The sequence below is a fragment of the Cibotium barometz genome, chromosome 27 (assembly GCF_041138505.1).
Source record: "Cibotium barometz isolate CiBa-2024 chromosome 27, ASM4113850v1, whole genome shotgun sequence".
Classification (NCBI taxonomy): Eukaryota; Viridiplantae; Streptophyta; class Polypodiopsida; order Cyatheales; family Cibotiaceae; genus Cibotium; species Cibotium barometz.
In genome coordinates, this window is record NC_141072.1 from 20,192,519 (window position 1) to 20,205,560 (window position 13,042).

The 13,042-nt window shown below is 44.0% G+C and overlaps 1 protein-coding gene across 3 annotated transcripts in view; it reads right to left on the reverse strand.

Annotated features, from left to right (window-relative positions):
- The window catches only part of LOC147623154 (uncharacterized), a 45,308-nt gene extending 39,717 nt beyond the window's left edge, over positions 1-5,591 (reverse strand). The window contains exons 1-2 of one of the 3 annotated variants that reach the window (XM_086821219.1): positions 5,215-5,591; positions 3,973-4,085 (exon numbers count right to left, since the gene is read on the reverse strand). In XM_086821219.1, coding sequence (XP_086677345.1) covers positions 3,973-4,085; positions 5,215-5,507 — 406 coding nt within the window. In that variant the 5' untranslated portion in view covers positions 5,508-5,591. The other 2 variants (XM_086821220.1, XM_086821221.1) reach the window with 2 other exon arrangements.
- Between the last annotated feature and the right edge of the window lie 7,451 nt (positions 5,592-13,042).

The window sequence follows — 13,042 nt, forward strand, 5'->3', positions numbered from 1 at the left end:
CTGGCCACGCTGCACAGTCCCCACAGCAGGCCACAGTCCACGCCAATGGGTAGTGGCACCGGTAGAAAACGGGCGCAGCCAGCAACGGGAGAAAACGGGCAGAAAAAAGGCATTGCTGGCTGCGCCCGTTTTCTATCGTTGCCACTACCCGTTGGCCTGGACTGTGGCCTGCCGTGGGGACTGTGCAGCGTGGCCAGCCGCCTATAAGGCTTAAGCTCTCTCTCTCTCTCTCTCTCTCTCTTGGCCAGCCGCCTATAAGGCTTAAGCTCTCTCTCTCTCTATCTCTCCCACTCTCTCACTTTCTCACTCTCTCTCTCTCTCTCTCTCTCTCTCTCTCTCTCAACCCGCAAGCTTGCTCTTAAGCCTTAAGAGCTCTCTCTCTCTCTCTCTCACAAGTGGCTTGCAACTTGCAAGTTGCTGTTTAAGCTCTCTCTCTCTCTCTCTCTCAACTTTCACCCTCTCTCATGGCATCTTCTTCACAAGCAGCCTTCGGCTCCGCACGTCGTGGTGGTGCTAGAAGAACCGACGGTTGGTCATGGTGGGAAGAGGTTAATGCCAACCGCCCTGGAAGTGGAGGAGATTCACGCCTGTGATCTTGCAAGCTTTGCCCCTATAGGCAGACGAGTGGGTCAGACAAACTGAGAGCCCACCTTATGCAGGGCACGAGGTTCGATTTTGCGCGGGAATCACATCGGGGAAGAGAAGGGAGCTTCTTGAGCGCCTTGCCGGGCAGCTAGAGCTATTATTGAGGACATGTATCCACACATGATTGTGTCATATTGTATGGCACATTGTTTGAACAATCTTTTAAAGGATATTGGAAAGATGTCATGGATTGAGCTTATCATTCAGGAGGCCAATCAAATGGTAACTTTTGTCTTGAACCATCAGTTCCTCCGCCACGAGTTCTCCAAGAAATCAAGGCTCTCACTTCTCAAATACTCAGACACCCGATTTGCCTTCAACTTCTTGATGCTCGCCCGCTTGAGGGAGTGCAGGGGTGCTTTGAGGCAACTTTTCATCAACAACGAGTTCACCACTTCTACATTGGGTTCGACAGCCATAGGCAACTTATGCAAGGAGCATGTAGAGAGCACTTCCTTTTGGGAGGATGTGAAACGCATTGATGCTATGGTGAGGCCTATCGTCCACTTGTTGAGGCTTGTAGATGCTATGCAGCCATGCATCAAGAAGGTGTATGAGGTGATGGATAGAATGATAGAGAAGTTGCAAGAGTTAGAACCCGATGAGGACAGATACGAGGAGATTCGTTCCTTATGTGTGACGAGGTGGAACTCCTATGCCTCTCCCTTGCATGCAGCTACATATACGGTGGACCTTGAGTTTTAGGGTAATGGACAGGAGAGTGACAGAGGTCAGTGATGGCTAGAGGTGCATCTTGGATCGTCTAGTGCCGGATGGAGGCATTAGGCCCAAATTTAGAGACCAGCTTGCTGCATACAGATCCTTTCATGGTACTTTTGGTTGTGCGGATGCACAAGAGGATAGGTTGAAGGTTGGGACTGCTTTGTGGTGGGTAGACTATGGTTCAGATGGGCCTGAGCTGCAACACTTGGCTATCCGCATTCTCAGCCAAGCTGTAAGCTCCTCTTGTTTGGAGCAGCATTGGAGTTCTTACAGCCATATTCCATCAAAGAAGAGAAACCGCCTTGGTGAAGAAAAGGCCAATGATCTTGTCTTTGTAAACGCAAACTTGCGAATGCTTTGCAAGGGTGCAACTACAAAGGTAGATCCCTTAACCCAGTGGGAGATAGAGCAAGAGGAGGGAAATGAGCAAGCGGCGACACAACAGAGCCCAGAGGACGATGCCACTACGTTTCAGACTGGTCATGTAGGCAGCCATGATCGTGACGCCAGTACTTCCCACGCTCGAGCCTCTGATTGAGCATTGCAGGCTCTTCTGATTTATCATTCAGCTATGTTTCATTGTTTTGACTTTTGAGTCTTGACTCGGCACTTTATGTGCATTGTAGACACTAGTCTTTTGTGCTGGAAAGCCCTTGGAATCTTGTACACTCATTAAAATACTCCAATAATATACTTCACTATTGAGGGGAGGTTCAGCCCATTCGCGGCCCCAATGGTGGTGACAGGTGTATTGTGCTGTGCTTGTCTCTTGCAGATTATCTTGTGCAGTGATGTATTTTTCAGTTGTTATGTGTATTGTGGCTATTAAATTTTAAGTGTTGACGTGCGTATTGTTCGTCGCGAGACGGTGCCCAAAGACGTTCACACCTAGCCAATGTAGTTTCACCTCATGATTTAGTTCAAAACTAACCTTGGTTTTCAGCTGTGTTTAGGACAGATTTTGGGAAGGACTTCACACTTCACTTGCTCAAAGTCATCATCGCCAACCAACTCCAGTCGTTACTATTGGATGACTTCACGGAATTACTGCCACCCATTGACTCCACAGATCTCCGGTGCACACAAAACGTGCATGCTAACTTGGAGAAAAGCAGTGAGACAGAAAGGTGATAGGTTATGGACTGGAAAGAAGTGACAGTTTAGAGAAAAGATTTTAAGGTGGATGAGAGAGCTGAAGTGAAGTTTGCAGCTTTCAGAGACCAAGAGCTTGGAGATCGCATTCCTTGCACAACCTGTATGTATGAGCCAACAAGAAGGGTGAGATTGAATTTATAGGGGTAAGGAGTTTCAAAAAAGCTCCCTTGCTTTAGTTTTGTTCTTTTCAAAAAACTGGGGCTTAAAATTAAGCCCCCTCCCGCTTTTCGCACACAAAAAAGCTCAATCATGCTTTTTTTTTGAACTCATGCTTTTCCCTTTTTATCATTCACACCTGTCGTAGCTTTTCTTCTCCACCCAGCCCACACAATAACATGTGCACAATCATACCTGTACGCAACCCTCCTCTGCTCGCTATCCATGTTGTTGTCGGCTGTGTGCTCTGCTAGCCTATACCTGGCCGTACAGCACAGCCTTTGGCCGCCCACACATTTGGCCTGCGCATGGGCCATCTGGCCGTCCTCAGGACAGGTTGACTGCACATGGGCACCATGTGTACAGATCCTTGCTGCCCCTAAAATGTGCATATTGCCCCCCTTGATCTGCACACACTGATGGCCCTTGCACGCTTAGGGCTGGCTGATCCATGGCACGGGCACCTTAAAGCTCCATGGCCACGAGGTCTTGCACGCCCCTCGTAGCCCTCCTGTCTACTGAAAGATATCTCAATACCTCATAAGTGCCCCCAGCCTCCAGGTCACTTATATAGCAATAACCTCACTATTATTGGCTCTTGCTTTGTTTATGAGATTTCCTGCATTATTTTTAAGCTTTTAGCCATTATTAGCCCTACACTATTAATTATAAGCTCTTAGCCAATCTTGCTAGCGCCCCAGCTAAGCCTTAACCCTAATCTTGGGTTTAACCCTAACCCTAACCCTAACCCTAATCCTGGGTTAGCGCACATCCCTAGTCCCGCGTTAACCAACCCTAGGCCAGTAGGGTTGTAACAAAGACCTCAATAATTTTAGAAATGAAAGTTTTTGCATTTTAATACTACGTCCAAAGAGTACCATGTGGATTGTCATGCGGTTAATATGCAAGGGGTGTTGTAGGTGTACAGAATGCAAATGTGTCAAGCCCACCATGAAAATCTCTACACTTTAAAGGTTGTTTACTACTATGCCCAAATGTGGTGGATTCATTGATACAACGCAGCCACTTATCCCCCACTAACTCTGTGAGAGTCCACACTAGGTTGGTACCATTACAAGTCCCAGCCACAAGGACAATAAATTAGACTTATAAACATGTCTAGAAAATGCCCAATGTTTTAAAGGGTGCATAACTTCAAATATCTTAAACAGGCATTGAAGGATAAAAAATACACGAATCCCTCAAGTATACCAAAATGATAAAAGAAACTGAGAGAAAATGCCGGCAATGACACCCTAAAGCAAATGCTAAAATCCAACACTAATTGCTTACCTCGCCATCGCTCCAGGCCAAATTCTGTTCCACGCATGATACTACATTGTAGTGCAAAAGGCAGCCCTCCTGAGAGACCAATTACCACAGACCCTGCCAAACAATAACGGAAACTGCTGCATGGGTCAGATACGCAGCCACAACAGCCATACCAGGTTAAATAAGCAGCACAGCTATAGTCCATTGCCATTGTAGGTTTACTGAGAGACACAGTTTTGTGCCCATTTCTCAACAATCAGGCAAAACAATGAGCTTCCAGACGTTTGTGACATGCAAAACCATGAAAGTAATAAGGTTCAGAAAAAAGAGCAACCATTTGTTCAAGTTTCCAAAACGAAAGCATGCTTAACACATCCCTAGTGAATCCCCTGAGCTGTAGGCCCCTCAGGTTTGTAGCCCAAGGGCTGGACCAGTTCATCACCGGCAAAGGACTGTGTCTAGAGAGAGAGACAAATGACCCATGGGTGTGTGGCTTGCCATGTTCGCAACATGACTTGGGGATTAGCATGAAAGGGAAGACTCTTTGTCTATGAAAAAGATGGCCGCTAAGTTCTCCTTGCTGAAACCTAACCATATGCAGCATGATGGGGTCGAGGGTGACATTGACAGAAAAGATACCCTAAGCCCACAGCCTCTCGGGCAGAATGAGAAGCAATCCAATGGAGAATAAACCAACCCCGTCAGCAAAAAAAATTAACAAGCTTATGAAAGGATACAAGGTTCAGAAACAAGCGCAAGTACATTACCATACCTGGAAGTTCAGAGAAGAGGTTAAAGGTTCAGAAAGAAATTAACAAGTTATGAAAGGATACAAGGTTCAGAAACAAGCGCAAGTACATTACCATACCTGGAAGTTCAGAGAAGAGGTTAAAGGTTCAGAAAGAAGAGCAATGAAAATACAGAAAAGGATAAATTCAAAGTTCAGGTGTTGACATAAGGGGACAGGATGTGTGTGTGTGTGTGTGTGTGTGTGAGAGAGAGAGAGAGAGAGAGGAAGACGTTAAAACAATTCTTCTTCTTCCTCTCTCTCTCTCTCTCTCTCTCTCTCTCTCTCTCATCCTGTCCCCTTAATTCTTCTTCTTCTCGATAACCCTTGAAGGGCTATCCGACCACAGCGGGATTCGAACTGAGAGAGAGAGAAAGAGAGAGAGAGAGAATATCACCATAAATTATAAGGTTCAGACGAACAAGCTTCTCACCATACATGAAATTGCAGAAACAAAAGGGCGAGAAGGACTGTACTGTTTCAAGTCAGGGTTAGCTCGGTAGAGATAATGCCTTCGATCGCCATACGCCTTATAGAAGACCTCGGCGAAGTAGTAGAGGAAGCCGCAGGCATATCCCGTGAAGAAACCGTTGGAGAGGAGCGGGGCGAGGCGCTGCTCGGGGGAGTACTTAAGGGGGGGACGGTGGACCGGCGCGAATGGCGCTTCCGTCTTCGGTTCATCAGGCCGCGATGAGAGGAAGCGAAACCTGTAAGGCACGGGCGAGACGACAACAACGCGCTCGTCTGTTCGCTTCGCCTGATCCGCCATAGCCAGACCTTTGTCCGGCAGGTTTTTCTTGCTCAGGGGGTTTTAGTAGGGCTTCAGGACCATTTTTTATTTTGCATTCTTTGATCTATGTTGCAGTGCGGTTGGTTCTTTGATTAACGGTCTTTGCCACACTTGGGCCGCGTTTGCCGGATACGTGGCACCTTGTCCCACTTGGCACCCACTTTTGAGCTATACTATCTCCACGCCTTCTTCAATGCTTACAGCGAAGGGATCAACCGTGCACGTAAAAAAGGGGGAATTGTGCACGTACACGTGGTATTAAGCTTGGGTTTAAGTTTTTAGTGAACCCGGCTGAGATAACCCCTCACGAAGCGTGCAATTTTAATGGGGGTACAATCGGCAATCATTTTAAATTGTGGGGTCCATAAAATTAGGTGATTCATTACGGTAAGGGGAGGTGTTGACCACTTATTGAACGGATGACCTAATCTTGCAATCCATCTGACCTTGGGTACTTGCACTGAGCATCGAAGGCGGGAGGTGGGTTTAGAGGAGATGGTACCATGCATTAAGGTTTCATGCGCCATTTCAAATGCCACATTGAGGGAAATGTGGCATGCATGCATGATGATGTCATGTTTCGCATGCTCGGGTTTACAACAAGCATGGCATTAGTTGATGTTTGAGGGAAGAGCAGAGTGTGGGAGAGGGGGAGCTCTGAAACTTGAACGCAACGCGATTTTGCGTGAAAGAGGGTGCACAAAGAAGGGTGTGCTATACGCTCTCAGTTATGGGTGGCATGTCTCAAGTGGATCGACCGCACGATCGCATGAGGGGTCTATACAGCACCCACGTATTGGGAAGGTCAGACTGTGGCAACACCCTTGCAAGCGGCCTCAACGCGCAGGTTAGGATGATAGTGGCAAGCGTTCCTCACGCCATGGCAAGCAAGACATAGAAGATAAGGTGAGGATTATGGCTTGGGTTTACGTACGCTACGCGACCAGACTTGGGGGTGAGGGACTCATGGGACATCGTTGTGCTGCAGGTCCTGAAGCATAGGTCCACAAAGGAGAAGGGTGAATGTGGCAAGCAAGCAAGCACGGAGACTGCAACAATGAAGGACCCACCTGACTTTGTAAGTATTATGTGCCCCTCGACGGTGCCTTTGTTTAGGTGGCTGGTTTGATGGTGGCCATTCATTGTACTGCATGTGGAGAAGGGTGCAGCAGCCTGAACAAGGATGAAATCAACAAAAGGGCGCTCGCAAAATAGAAACCATGGATCAGAATGATGCAAGGCCTGTAAAAAGGAGACATAAAAATGAAGTTCTACACAAGGTTCAGGTACTTGCCTGGGTTTATGTTTGATGGTTTAGGGTTATTATGCAGGGATTTCATCTCGATTATTTGTGCTGCAAGATGTTGCAGGACCAAAAATAAAAGCTCAGCGTAAGGTTCGTGTTCGTGGCCAGGTTTACAATGGTGGCCGGGTTTCCAATGGTGGTTGGGTTATTATGCCTAGGGAATTTCATATTAGTTGTTTGTGCTGCATGTTAAAGAAAGACAAACGAAGCAAATGCCTTCAAAAGGGGGATAAAAAAACAAGTCCTTCGTTTTGCAAGGTCATGTCTCTGCCTGGGTTTGGGGTTTCTGCCTGGGTCTACATTGTTGGCTAGGTTTTGCCGAGCAGCCGTGGTTTGCAATGCTTGCTTTGCCCTCTCAGGGTTGCATAAGAGTGATGATGGAGAGGACGGGAGTGAGGACGAGGGTGACAATGAGAGTAACAACGAGGGCAAGGAGGAAAGTGAATGAGGAGAAGGAGGGGAGTGAGGATGAGGATGACAATGAGAGTGACGACGAGGGCAAGGAGGAAAGTGAATGAGGAGAAGGAGGGGAGTGAGGATGAGGATGACAATGAGAGTGACGACAAGGGAAAGGAGGAAAGTGATGATGGGGAGAAGGAGGGGAGTGAGGATGAGGGTGACAATGAGCAAAAGGATGAAAGTAGAAAGGAGCCCTTACCAGATCAAAACTAGCAAGAAGCAAACATTTATGACATGAAATCAAGTCTCCCCAGCATGATGACATTGCACACCTTCATCTTCTTTCTCTCATGTGACCGAATTGGCATGCCAAACTATAATGAGTTGATGAAACAAACTTTTTCTAAAGAGGTTATCTATAACATATTCATCATGCATAAAGCAAATAAGTTCATTGCCTTAGTGCTGGCCTCACACCCTAGCAAGCCGTTTACCAGGGCCTTGCCAATCTCTGCCGCAACAAGAGGTGTCCTCGTGCCCTCAAACAATATGGAGCGAGCCACATCCAACCTACAACAAACAAAACCCCACGGTTAGCTGTGATATGACAGGTAAACTCGGGCATGTAATCTCCGACACAACGAGAGGTGTCCTCGTGCCCTCAAATAGTATGGAGCGAGCCACATCCAACCTACAGTAAACAAAACCCCACGCTTAGCTGTGATAGGTAAACTCGGGCATGTAAACTTAGGCAAAACAGAAAACCTCAGCTTGTACATTGAGAAGAAAGGTACATATACTCAGTTGGCCAAGTGCTTCGTTGGTTGGCCCACCTTATGCCCTGTCTCCACAATCTCCATGAGGTGAGTTTGACTTCACTGAAGCAAGTGCGGGGAGCCTCCATGAGTTTGGGAGTTCACAAGGTCAATGACGCGACCCGATGCTTTGTGTTGACTCTAGCCAATGGTGGTCACATGCTTATTGATGTATATGCATCAAAGCACATGATGGGTGTTAATGTAAGTTCCAATCTATTGTTTTTGAGCACATATTTCGTTTGAACACGACAACAACATTTTTGCTACTCTCCCAAGATTACTTGCTCAAGATTACTTGTGCCTACTTGTATGTAATGAACAAAGGATTACTTGCTTTATGCATGAGGCATGAAATTTTGCAATGTGTTACAACATCCATGAAAATATCCTGACCATCCCCTTATACTTTGATACATCATGAAAATATGTGTAACCATAAGGCATGCCAGACAATAACTCATGGTGGCCTCCTCCCCATACAATAGAGACTTGCTTCTAGTTCACCACGTACACATACTCAACCTCAAAAATCACAACTTCCTCATGGCACGTGAAACACACACAAACCCAAGGGGAGACCATGAAGATGTATGTAAACACAAGCATACAATACATCATGAAGATGTATGTAAACCTAAGCATACCACACAATACATCATGAAACATACCCAAACGAAACACCATGAAGGGGACATGACAAAAGGGAACAACAATTCAAGTCACATAACACATCATGTGCCAAAGTACTCGGCCAGCAAAGGTTCGAAAATTTGATTTGTATTTCAAGACAAAGTATGATTACAAAATGCAACTAAAGTATGTGTTCACATCTAGGGGACTTCATGTGAAATCCTGGGCATGTTCAATGTAAACCCTATCAAAAACATAAACCTGGGAACAATTGAAGGGCTCACTACTCCAACATTTCCAAACACCAAACCTAGATATCTGCACGTTCATCATTTGAAAACCAATCATGAGCAAGGTACAAAACAAGGCAAGGTAAGTGAAGTGAAGAATAAAGTTCAAGGACACAGAAGCCATCATAAAGGGATTTGTAATATGAATGCTTACCCAACCCTTAGGCATCTTTAGAGCGAAGGCATCCTTCGCCTATCATCGTCCTCATTGGGGCCACATGAATATGATGACACATTTGCCACATAGGCATATGAGTCATCATACAGTGTCACGTGTCAACCCATCAATGAGCAAGCCGCTGAGTCAAAGGCAACAATGCATGACAAGTTTGGCATGAGTTGATACAGGAACTCTTACTTGATCTTTGTGTAACAAGCCTGACCTTGTGCCTGATAATTATATTCTCTAGTGTGCCATCAACGTCAGCCATGTTCACGAAATGTTGCTCAATAGGATTTTCACTCTTGTCTTCACTAAGATGTAAACCAGGGCAATGACTCTTTTGTAAATTAGGGTAGGCTACACACCCACATGCACCGATCAACTCCGTGACACATGGAAGAGGGATGTCGTGTTTCTTCACATTAGTGAACCATGTTGACTTGATCTTGGCAATTGCTTCTTTCATTCCAAGGTGTGTACTTGAGTGAAATGCCATGATAATGCCCTTCCAGTCTTCTACACAATACCTCTCAATGCAAGATACCTTAAATCACCTTCACTAACCACAATGCATAGATAATCTTTCAATCTCACCCACCTCTTCAAATCCAAGAAGCCCCATGTGTCATGGTTTTTGAGCATGTCCAAAGTCACTGAGAACCCATCCTCAATGCATGTTATCACTCAAGGTGTAGGTTGCCTTGTCAAATGAAATGAACCTTGGAGACGTAAAGGCGAATGGGTCAATTTCCTGAATGGAGTGCAATTCCAACCAAAATCCATCACCATCAAAAAGATTCTCCATCTCCATGTTGTAACTAGAGGCATCTTTGTCTTGGTTAGACTCATTGAAGAACTCGTGCAAAGAGAAAAAGCTGTTTTGGTGGGCATTGATTAAGGATGCATAAATTAACATATATTAAATCCCCAATACTTCCCAATAAAAAATTATCTTCTATGGCTTCTTCACGTGGAGTCTCATTCAAATCCCTGTCATAGTAGCCTGCTACATTTTCCACCTTGTCATGGTTGCTCATCATGAGAAAGCCTATCCGCCTATGCTTATGCATAGGTATGGCACACCTTGAGGCATGGCACCTTGGATTGATCAAAGGGTGAGCATGTGCCCTTCTTTCTTTCACTACCCCTACCTTGCTAGGCTATGCAAATCCTTGCACAATCGCCAACCCTCAATTGAGGTGTTAGTACTCGATGTGCCTAGGTTTATGTTTGGGCCACCTATACGGAGACACCAAAGCCTTTTTGGTTTGGGGTTGGCAATGCCTGTAGCCTCTAGGAGGAGAGACATTAATTCACCTACCCTCATGGGCCAGCTTTCAGATTAGTGCCCATTAATATAGATTTAATTTCAAATTATGCATGCTGCAACCCACACCACAAGTAGCACAGTGGTGCCCCGCCCCACTTTTCAGTGTTGTGCTTTTTTTCAGCGCAGACGAGCTCCCCATGCCCAAGTTTACAAAAAACGTAAATCTAAGCCTAATGCCATGTGTACATGCGCGATTCCCCCCTTTTTCATGCCCCACTTCCACGCGGTCGATCCCGTCATTATTATAAGCATTAAAGAAGGCGTGGAGATAGTGCCGAGGCTATGGGATGGCAACACAAGTGCAAAGATGCTAAAACTTTTATTTTAAAAAAGATATAGACTAGAGAGAGGTGTCTAACAGAGACAGAGAGCAAGAGGTGTGAGATAGGGAGACAAAGAAATAGATCAAAATACAAAATTATTACTATATAATTAAAATATTAGAAAATAGACAAGGTATATGTGAGATGATATGGTTGAAATCATGGGGGAGCTTGTGAATGTCTCTACTTTAAGTAGGAAAGTATGGGGGAGCTTGTGAATGTCTCTACTTTAAGTAGGAAAGTATGAAGGAAAAAAAGCACATACCTTCTTTATAAAAAAAAGGAAAGTTAGGCTATGGTGGCAACACTTTAGTCGAGTAAAAAGATTTTTAGTTGACGCTTCACAATAGGTCTAAATTCGATGCTTCAGTCTAGTCGAGTGAAGAAATTTTTGGCGCTTCACTACTAAGTCAACGCTGCAAGTCTATGCTTCAAAATGGTGCTCATTAGGTATCCACTCTTGTCAAGTGTAAATAGATCTTAAGGACTCAAACCTAAGATAGCTACATTGCTTGCTTTATAGTAAAGTTGTCGATCGCATGTTAGTAAGGAAATCACTCGAGAGTCCCAAAATAATGGGTTCGAGTCTTCCCTGTGTGCAAGTGAGGGCACATGCAACTTTAAAAAAAAAAAAGAACAGTCCAAAAAGCATGAAGCTTTTTTGGAGAGGTTTGTTTGATTTTAGGATCTTGGAATTCTAAATGCATTCAAGTAGGACTCTTGGAATTCTACATGCATGCAAGTAGGACTCTAGAATCTTGTTTGGGTGCCTTTTGAAAACAAACACTCAAAACATGATTATATCTAATATTATAAATTCTCTCCCATAATTAAGATTATTGATTTCTATAAAAGTCATTAAGATTCCAAACATTTGAAAAAACATGATTTATATATAGGATTATAAATTCTTTGTCCATGATTGAGATTATTGGTTTTCCATAAAAGTTATTAAGATTTTTTTTTTGAAATGATGCAGTCATGAAAGTGGATAAATGATGGCCTAGAACTCATCCATCACCTTGGGTCTCTGCATTAGTTCCAATAGCTAAGAGTTTAAGCGATAAATGGTAGAACTTTTAGTTAGAAAAAAACAGTAGCAATTTATACAACCCAACTAAAAAGGAAGCACCAATGAGAGTATTGACTAGCTATTGTTGTTGCTTATATAATCTTGGTAATGAAAAAATCACGTCATGTGACTCAGTAGCTCAGTGTTGAAATTTAAAGCCTTTAGAGGGCATCAAAGCCCTACAAACCTTCTGCCTCTTAAAAAATAGGGTTGTAAAAGAAAGCCACTAATTTGAAAACTTCTCTAAATTTTAGAGATAAACATACATATTTAGTTAATTTTTGAAGGTCAAGCTAGCGGCTACTACTAAATAATCATCCATGGGCGGTCACTTTAATAATCATCCATGGGCAGGCACTTTAATTGAACTTTTAAAATCCCCCCTTTCTTTCTTTTGACCCTAGCACCTAGGAAGAATGTAGTGCTGCTTAGGTAACACAAGCAAGCTAAAGCACGCAAGGGAGCCAAGGCTAACATCATTGCACAAAGGGCCATCACTTCATAGCTAGTAGTTGCAAGATCTAACTAAGGATGTGTGCAGCTCGTATCAGTAGTCTATACCCACAACATCACTAGTGACCAATATAAGCTTCAACATGCTTGCTTCACTTGCTTCCAAAAACAAATGCACAATGAGGCACATAACATTTTTTAGTTTGATATGATTTTTTAAATACAAAATTTGCCAACACGTGGAACAATGTGCTTCTTTGTTTTTCAAAAAATTTCTAACCCTCCCCCAAGTAAAGATCATAACCTAGGGCCTTTTAAGACTCGCACTCTAAGTCCCATTATCTAATTTTGAAGGATTGTGATGCACTCTAGCATGCCTTATTGTATGTGTGGTAATAGTGTTGCATTTCCCAAGAGAGAAATATAAGAAAGCTTTGTTGGAGAGAGTAAGCCCCTTTGGATAAAGTAAATGGAAAATTCCTTTGGTTTTATAATATAATAGGCTTCAAAGAATGATGTGCTCCTTATTTGCATATCAAAGATCATGCTTACTTGCAACTCTTCCTTTGGTTTTATAATATGATAGGCTTCAAAGAATGATGTGCTCCTTATTTGCATATCAAAGATCATGCTTACTTGCAACTCTTACTTCTCTTATGTGAGTGTTGTCTCCCTCTCAACTTCAATGTGGAGTGCGTATGATCACAATCTAATATAATCCTTGGAGATC